Below are 9,634 nucleotides of genomic sequence, written 5' to 3' on the forward strand. Positions count from 1 at the left end.
GAATTACTACAAAATCGGAATAAAGCTTTTTTAAGCGATGCAAGATTTGCAAATTGATTTGTAGTATTTTTGTTTTATATCCATTTTTAGTACATCTTTATCTTTCTCACTAGATAAAAACTTGATTTTTAACACTACGGCTAAAACCGAGAGAAGTGATCTTTCTCTATGGAATAACTGGTAAACAGCCTAATGACATAAAACTACAATGTTAACCATATGTATTGAATACACATATAGTTTCTTTTCTTAGCCCATAATGACAGCCACCAGCCCACTATATTCCGATTTTCTCCAGCCATTTTATATCAAGTTATATCTATTTTCTCAATTTAATCAACTTTTATAAGCCAATAATAGTTTTTTGGCCCAATAAGGATTTTTCCAGCCATTTAAAAGGCTATAAATCGCTTTTTGTACCCAAGATTATTATTTAATGGCTTTCAAACATGAACTTCAGTTTTTGGATCGTGGCATAAGTTTTTTTTTTTTTTTTTTTTTTTTAGCAAATTGAAGATGAGAGATCTTTTGTCTTGAACTGATTATGACGATACGATTGAATTATTTCGAAGGAGAGAGATCTTTGCAGTCATCCATACTCAAAGGAACTTCATAGTGGATTGACCTCTGTTGGAGTTTTAGGTTGTTCTTTCTATTGTTAGACTTCTAGAGATTTTCCAACTTTGGGAGTCCTGAGATTTTCCACTTTATATCATTGTCTTCTTTTGTTCTTCGTTTTGATTTCTTGCGTTCCAAGCATTATCGTTTTTACCGTTGGTATTCTTTGTGGGTGTTTGCATTTAATCATATTTTATAACATATGCAAAACGACTTTAATATATATTGACAAAATGATTTATTGATACGATTATATGTAGTTCGCAAATCTTTTTATTGAATGCGTTTTTTTTCAATGATATTAATTTGAAATTGTAATTTATAAGTGACAAATGCCCAGTTCGACAAAATTTTACGAGCAATTCCTCCGGCTGGTTCGATTTTACATGCCCCCATTACTTGTATAATTGTGTCTTTAAAAAAGTGTTGGCCTTTTTATAATTTTAAATTTATTACACCCTTACCCATTAAACATTACAAGGGATTTCATTCATATCCCATGTAAACATCGCAACATCATATCTATTTACTCATACAACACCCACAGGGGTCGGTGATGTCGATGTCGGTTTCACACTAGCAGCATATTCCCGGGCCCACAGATCATAATGTATGATTTCCTCTAAGGAAGGCGCCGTCACCAATTCCTCTTGATGCTTCTCGCATGTTAGCTCCACAACCTTAAATATATCCAAGTAACTAATCCTGTATAAACAACATCACCTACTTTAGCAGGACTAACAGTAACAGTAACAGTAACAATGCCACTGTAACAATAACAATAACAATAACAATAACAGTGAGAGTGTGACAGTGACATTTACTAAAAACGTACTTTTCATCGATGAACATCTCAACGGCTTTCTCGTTAGCGGCACTAAGAACTCCGGTCATCGTGCCGCCAGCTCGCCCGGCCGAATAAGCCAAATCCATCGATGGGTATTTCACATTATCCGGAGCTTTGAATGTCAGTGATCCCAACCTGCATCACAGTTGTACTTTCCGTAATTAGAAAAAAACATTCCTTCCATTTATAGAAAGTTAAATAAAGTAAAACAATATACATACTTGCAAAGATCAAGGCGGGGCCATGTGACTTCAGAGCAGGGTATTCTATCGGGCCAAGATAATGTGTAAAGAATCGGTATACGCATGTCGGGCCAACCTAATTGTGCTAGAACGGACGAGTCCTGTAAAAAAAATAAAAAACGAAAATGATTTTATTTTATTTTTCGATAATACCCTTCTTGTTTTTTTTTATCTTTCTATATATGGAAAGATAAGTGGAGTTATAGGAATTGAACCTGTGTCTCGACCATTGAGTGAATGATAGATTGAGGGTGAATAACAATTTCGATATTATCATAGTCTGAACCGTATAGATAATGAGCTTCAATAACTTCGAGACCCTGTTAAATATATATCTTACCAGATTAAGTCATGTATATATTAAGTCGATAAAAAAGAGAAATATTACCTTGTTGAAAAGTGTAGCTGAATCCACGGTGATCTTTTTCCCCATGCTCCAGTTAGGATGCTTTAACGCATCGGCTACTTTAACATCTTTTAGTTTTTCAACCGGCCAATCCCTATAAATATAATAACTTTTAGTTTTTTCCTTTTTTACCCCTCGGAATACTTATTTTTCTCTAATTAAAAGAATTACAATACCTAAAAGCACCTCCTGATGCAGTTAAGATTATACGCCTTAGAGCACCTTCAGGGAAGCCTTGAATACACTGAAATATAAAACATGCTTATTGACTAAATGATGTCTTTCACTGTTTCACACTCAACTACTTTTTTTTTTCTTTTTGTATTACCTGAAAGATAGCAGAATGTTCTGAATCTGCAGGAAGAATCTTTACGTTATGTTTATGTGCAAGAGGAAGGACAAATGGGCCTCCAGCAATTAGGGTTTCTTTATTAGCTAAAGCTATGTTTTTTCCTGCTTCAATGGCAGCAACTGTGGGCTATTACGAAAGAAAAATAATCATCGCATGAAAACATTTCATAAAGCAGAAAGCTTTAATGGATTACGAAAAGGATTCTAGAAGAAAACACGATGAAAAAAAATATTCAAATGGAAGAAATAAAGATTTACCGTTAAACCAGCACAACCAACTATGCCGGTGACTACGGTCACACAATCTGGATGACGGGCAACCTCAATCACACCTTGCTCTCCGGGAATAATTTCGGGCATGTAATCAGCATCAGCTAAAGCTTCTTTGAGTTCTTCAACTAAAGATTCGTTTCTAATTGAAACTAATTGAGGTTTGAATCTCTTCACCTACATGATGAATCCACAAAGCTTAATTGAATAAAACACGATTCGGTAACCATGAAATAGAGATTAAAGACTAGGGTTACACCATAATTACCTGTTCAGCGAGAAGCGTCACGTTTGAGCCGGCAGCAAGTGCCACAACTCTAAATTTATCGGGGTTTTCAGCAACAATATCAAGTGTCTACAAATATAGAACTTGAAATGATCAATTATTGTTACAGAACTATGCAAATTAAAGCTAAAAATCATCAAATTATGTGCATCTTTTCAACACCCGCCAAGTGTTTGATAAAATTCACCTGAGTACCAATCGAACCAGTAGATCCCACAATTGAGATAGGTTTAGGGCCGTTCCAATTCTTAGTCCCAGGGTCCACAAGAGCCGTCCCTGGCCACGCCGGTGGTGGCGAAGGCTGCACCGAACATCGAACCCCCTTTCCAATTACTACCTTAACATCTTTTCTCTTAAACGAAAACCCGCCTAAAATGAACACAAATTCTCAAATTAACAATAAAGAATCGAATTTACATCAATTTGACATACTGCTTGCTTGAATTATCAAATCATGAAATTAAATAATTATTGAGTTGGTAGAACACATGCCTTGGAGCTTGAGAAGGTGGGTTTGGGATATGGAGGTGTCGGAGAAAGCGATTGCTTTGGATTGCAATGGAGATAGAAAATTCAAAGACATTTTTGTATGAATTCTTTCGAATTCAGTAGATTATGAACTTAACAAAAGCTTGATACACAAAAATTTCGGATTAGAAAGTGAGAGATTAAGCTAGTGCGTAGAGGTATTTAGAGAAACGCATACTATACAGGGGAAATCTGGTTCTGTTTATGGAGAGAGGGTGGGGTATTCTACTATTCATGGACGAAATTTTTTGATAAGATTAAATAATCGTAAATGGATTGTAGGCTTGTAGCTAACAATAATTGGGATGTATTCAGTTTATTAAATTCGGATTAAAAAATAAGTGTACGCAATACTTTTTTTATAAAAGGTTTTAACAATGAGTGTTGTTGTGGTATTTAATATGAAATTGATTATTTAGAATCAATTATTTAACTCAGAAATAATCAAATAAACAAAATTATGATCTTCACGCTTAAACCCAAAATGAGTTCCAAATTCACACATTAAAGTTTAAACACTAGTCTATGGATGTTGGATGGCAAGTGATATATATATATATATATATATATATATATATATATATATATATATATATATATATATATATATATATATATATATATATATATATATATATATATATATATATATATATATATATACTACTTTATAATACATACATAATAAGAATATGAAAAGTTTTAAGATCAAGTCTTAAAAACAAGGAGATTGAATTTTGACCTTTAGATGTAACTTGAATGGTTAAGATGGTGATCCATGTGAAAGAAAATCAGCCAATCAAAATGTAAGGTTTAAACAAACAAGCATACTATTTCATTATATAACCTAATATTACTACCGGTTATTGTTACATTTAATCTCTAGAAACCACTCTATACTCCCTTGATTTGAAACGTAAATACTCCAATCGGCTCTTTGCAGCTATAATTTTTCTTATGTTTAATCTGTCTAGAATCTCCTTTCAGGAGATAGTATGTTGATCACCTTCTGTATCTCACCCGAAATCTCGCCACTGGTGAGGCCCATTCAGCCAACACCTCAGCCTCCCTCTATTTCTTCTACTTCTTCGTCATACCACATCTCCAGCGCCCCCCTTAAAGGAACTAATGCTTCTAAAGGAACTAAAGCTCAATCTGTCATTGCTCTACCCTTTCCCTATATCTCTTCCCAGTTCACACATCATTATCCATATTCCCAGATGAACCCACAAAACAATCACGTAAACTACCATCCAACGTTAACCCTTCCACCACCAACCTTACAATCTTCTCCATCATCCACCACCTTCACCGGATTTGCGAACACAAATACATGCACCACCACTCTCTCTCTCTCTCTCTCTCTCTCTCTCTCTCTCTCTCTCTCTCTCTCTCTCTCTCTCTCTCTCTCTTCCGGAGCAACCCTGTCGACATCACATGCACGCATATAGAACTCATCAACATTGTTTTATTTTTCGCTTTCGATCTATACAAAAGCAATTTAGAGAACGTATTTTGGGTTCTTTTGTCTTTTTGGTATAATATGCAGCAGATATGATTGTGTGTTGTAATATGTTTTAGATTTGTGTTTGATTTCGATTTATGTTTGTAAGTTTTTTGATTATCTAATTTGTTGCACATCCGGTTTATCTACAAACCGTAGATCTGGGTTTGTGTGTTTTCGATTAATGTTTTGTTCTTGAGAAGCGTTTTTTCGTTATATGTTACTTCATCTATTCAAATCATTATTAATATAGTAAGAAGATTTTTTTCGTATTTAGATTTGCTTTGATCTTAATTGCTGATGGTTTGTAGTTGTGTCTATGTAAAGGTTTAAATGAGAAAAGATTAGATGCTCAGTTGAGTGAGTAATGGTTGTTTCATGAAGCTCCGACAGTAAGATTTCAACATTTGAACCTAAAATTATCGATTTTGATCGAAAGGGTTGCTGGATCCAGATGAAACTGGTTCCCAAATCAAGATAAAGAAAGGTTTGGGAAATGGTTATTTGCATCTAATTTTTTTTTCTTGGCCGTATAATCTAATTGTATCTTTGTTTGAGTATATATGTTTGAGGATATATGTTCCAGATCAAATAGATTCATTGCAAAAAGGATTCAAACGTCTTTCGTTACTAAGTTTAAAATATTTGTTTTTTTTATTTACTTTTGTTAGTTGAGTTATAATTTATTATTTAATGTTAAAGTTGTTTGTTGGTTAATTTATCTTTTATATGTTGGAAGTGAAATAAATATTTTATGATTTATATAGTTTGATGAATTTTGGTAAGATACAAATAAAGTTTTATAAAATTATATATCCATGTTATCTAAAATAGATTTAATGAGTACTGTTTCTTTAATACCTAATATTGTTGACGAGTTAATGGAAAAAGTTCATAATATTCAACAAACATAGCATTTAATTTTTTATTAGTCATCATTTTTAATAAATTAATTGCAAATCTAAAGTGGTCAAGAGGAGGAACTCTTAATCATTTTATAAGGATATTCATATTGAGGAACCAAAATCTAATTTAATTTTTCTCACAACAGTATTGGATTTTAAGTATATATCTAAATTATTGATTTATATTATGGATATGAAGCGGAGTTTTAATCCTTAAATCAGTTGCTCTTTTAGATAAAAGAAAAAAACAAGTGATTTTTGATTTTTATTTACCATATCATTAAATTGGGTATTCGTTTTGATAAAAAAAAATTATATTTTTACTTACTATATATGTAATATGTTAAATGACTAGAGATAGATGAATAATATCAATTAAATTTATATTAGAAAATATTTGTTTTAGAAAAATAAAAGTTCACAAAGTGAGATAAATACAAACAAAAATAATTTGAATTCAAATAAGATAATAAAAATAAAATAAAAATATATAAAAAAGGATTATTAGATGGAGATCATCCCGAAGATATGAAAAGACATTCACATAGGGTAGATAAAAAAATAAATATAAGATTTTTTCAATATCGAGACAATTTATATTTCTCATACATTTTTTCTGTAAAGGTCCTCTATTTTTTAACATGTCATTATTTTCATCGGTTACTATTTTTTAATTTCTATTTGATAGACAATTTAAAATTTTGTAAATACAAAGAATTGTTATAATGTTATTTCGTATATATAAAGAGGTTGTTAAACAACTAAACTTCCAATAATATTTTATTTAATCGGTATGATTATTTTTTGTATTCTTATTATCTCTTTATCATCAAATTACCTTTTTATATTAATTTTACTTATATGTTTTATCATCAAAATAAATTTTCTACTATTTTATTAATAGAAGTTAAAAATATTAAACGACGATTAGTATTCTAACTCTTTATATTATTGTTACATATACTAGACTTTATTACAATATGTATTAACAAAAAAATATATGTATGTATATACGTATAACATGTAAAGGTAAAATTTAATATTGTCTAACGTCATTTATTAAAAATAAAAGATTTATTTTGAAAATTATATGTTATAAATGCACAATATTATATTAAAATTGTTTTAATATATAAAATAAAAGAAACTGTTTTTTTTTAAAACTAGCAAACGAGTTCAAAATGAATCCAATAAAATGTCATCAAAAAGTTATTTTCATTAATATAAAAACATAACAACATAACAACTAAAATCATCAAATAAATCACATTCCATACAAATCATATTAATAACTGTAAAAATAACACAAAAAACACTAAGTTATACTAAAATTTTAATTTGACACTTTGTTTTTTTATTTCAAATTTAACACTGTGTTTTTCAAAATTTTCCAATTCTGACTACTTGATCGACCAACTCGGTTACATGCTGACATGGCATGATGACGTGTCAATTTTTGATTACGTAGAATGTTGTCATTACATGTTGATGTGTCAAAATTGATTTTTTTTTCTAAAAGACACTAAGTTTTTTTTTTTTCGATTTTGACATTAAGTTTAATTTTTTTCTTTCAATTTTGACACTCAATTTTTTTTTCAAGATTGAAAAATATTTTTCAATTTTGTTCAGTGTTGACCATTTTCCATTTTGAAAACATATAAATATATATTTTTTATTACATTTTAAACCGTATATATAATGTTACATAAAACTCAATGTTTTGGTTGATAAAATTTTAGTCAAATTTAACGAAAACCGACTAATATAATTGAGCAGGTTCAACTCACATGAAAACACGAACATCAAAATCCATAAAAATAGAATTGAAACGAAAAACTAAAAGTGAGTCGGAAAACTTGAATTCAAACAAAAAAAAGTGAACGAAAGAGACCGCCAGACCAACCTGGTCTAGAAGGAAACTACAATCGAAAAAAAAAGATGAGTAAGAAAAAAGATCAGATCAAAAAAGATTGGTACAAAAAACGAGCGGTCGAAAGCAAACTATTTATCATCCGGTTAAAATTAACTAATCTTCAGAATGAAACTATTCTCCGCCCGCTGCATCATGCAATTTCGAAAAACTAGGTAGCACGTTGCGAACATTTAATACGTTTCTGCCTAAACAACGTAAACAAGGATCGTACCCAATTCGTTCTGGTTAACCATTTAATTTGAAAAATATGAAGTTAATTTGATGTCAATAGTTAGATTGTTTGGTGTCTTTAATTCATTAATTTCATTTCCAAATATGTATAATTTTTAATTTTATCAAAATGATCAATAAAAAATAGATATAAAATTGCAAACAAAATGAAATACAATGATAAAATAAAATATAAAAAAACCTAAAAAAGCCGAAAATGATTACTTTGTCAAGTCGAAAAACATTTTTTTTGTTTAGTTTTGTGGTTGAGAGTCCCGAAAAATTTCGATAATAGCCATGTTTGAAAAAGAACAATCTCGATTATTCTTCTCCCACTGCATCTTCATCCTGCGGCGGTTGACATGTTCACCAAATTTAATTAATTGCCGCCAGGAAATTATTCACCGAAATAAAACTAACTGCCGCCGCTGCATCGCGCGGGTACCCCACTAGTATATATATATATATATATATATATATATATATATATATGTATATAGTTAGGTTAATGTGATTCTTATATTTATTGTGTGTTATAATGCACCAATAGAGATTTAGTAAAATTAAATAATTATTTAATTAGATAAAGATAAATATTAAATGATATCCATAATTATATGTATATTAAATGATATTCATAATTATAATTCTCCTTTTATGGAAACTAATTAAATTATTCATTAATGTCAGCAATAACATTCTTTCACAATGAATTCGTATTTAGGTTTTATGTATACATTTGTATTTAGTTTCAGAACACACTCACTTAAAATATAATAAAATTGCATTGAATATAAAGAACGATGGTGTATTCTATTAAAATACACTTTTATTCTGCTAGAATACAATCCCATTCTTCTTTATACGAATTCATTCTAAAAGAATATTATTGCTGACATTAATGACAAATTTAATTAGTTTCCATTAAAAAAGATCTACAATTATAGATATCATTTAATATACGTATAGTTATGGAAATCATTTAATATCTATATTTATTTGATTAAATAATAATTTAATTTTTACTAAATTTTTATTGGTGCATTCTGGCACACAATTGTAACACTTTGTTCCGAATTGACTCCTAGTCTGAGGCTGTGGCTCGAAGGTCGGTCATTATAAGGATTATGGCTCTTGGGAAGGTAAGATCTAGGCCCTTTTGGGAGCGGGTGGTGTATTAGAAGTGATCCGGGTGTTCGGTTCGTGTTTTGGAGCCTAGGGGTATTTCGGTAAAGTGGCAATTCGGGCTTTTGTGGAAAATGGATTTTTGTTCGTAAGGTCTTAAGAAAGGTTTGAGTTGTTAGAAGTGTAGGGATTCTCGTCACCTTTCTGTGGATATAAGGATCATCGGAATCGGGCTTATAACGAAGAAGTTATGGCCTTCGGAAGTTTTGTGGTTTTCAGGCTTAGCCGAGTACACGGGGCGGAGACAAAGTGTACGCGGGGCGTACTAACAAAGAAGGTAGTACGCGGGGCGTACTTTGGAGTACACTGGGCGTACTGACCAGGAGGGTCGCGAATGTTCATCGGAGTA

General features: G+C 30.9%; 1 protein-coding gene across 1 annotated transcript; it reads right to left on the reverse strand.

The window, feature by feature from the left end:
• Window positions 1–1,025: 1,025 nt before the first annotated feature.
• On the reverse strand, window positions 1,026–3,790 carry LOC145112166 (1-deoxy-D-xylulose 5-phosphate reductoisomerase, chloroplastic-like). Its single transcript, XM_079048372.1, has 11 exons — window positions 3,513–3,790; window positions 3,208–3,389; window positions 3,003–3,089; window positions 2,723–2,911; window positions 2,442–2,591; window positions 2,290–2,357; window positions 2,096–2,207; window positions 1,923–2,027; window positions 1,687–1,808; window positions 1,454–1,600; window positions 1,026–1,323 (listed from the first exon to the last, which is right to left on the reverse strand). Exons 1-11 carry the CDS (start codon window positions 3,601–3,603, stop codon window positions 1,149–1,151), a joined length of 1,428 nt encoding a protein of 475 aa, XP_078904498.1. The 5' UTR covers window positions 3,604–3,790; the 3' UTR covers window positions 1,026–1,148.
• Between the last annotated feature and the right edge of the window lie 5,844 nt (window positions 3,791–9,634).

The sequence above is a fragment of the Lactuca virosa genome, chromosome 5, assembly GCF_052849685.1.
Source record: "Lactuca virosa cultivar CGN04683 chromosome 5, Lactuca_virosa_CGN04683_v6, whole genome shotgun sequence".
Lineage (NCBI taxonomy): Eukaryota > Viridiplantae > Streptophyta > Magnoliopsida > Asterales > Asteraceae > Lactuca > Lactuca virosa.

Bases quoted from the DNA above. Each gene is read 5' to 3' on its own strand.
- LOC145112166 (XM_079048372.1), bottom strand. From the start codon at position 3,603: ATGTCTTTGAATTTTCTATCTCCATTGCAATCCAAAGCAATCGCTTTC. The intron at 3,390-3,512 runs GCATGTGTTCTA...TGTTCATTTTAG, and splicing joins CCACCTTCTCAAGCTCCAAG to GCGGGTTTTCGTTTAAGAGA. The intron at 1,809-1,922 runs GTTCAATTCCTA...TTTTTTTTACAG, and splicing joins ACTCAATGGTCGAGACACAG to GACTCGTCCGTTCTAGCACA.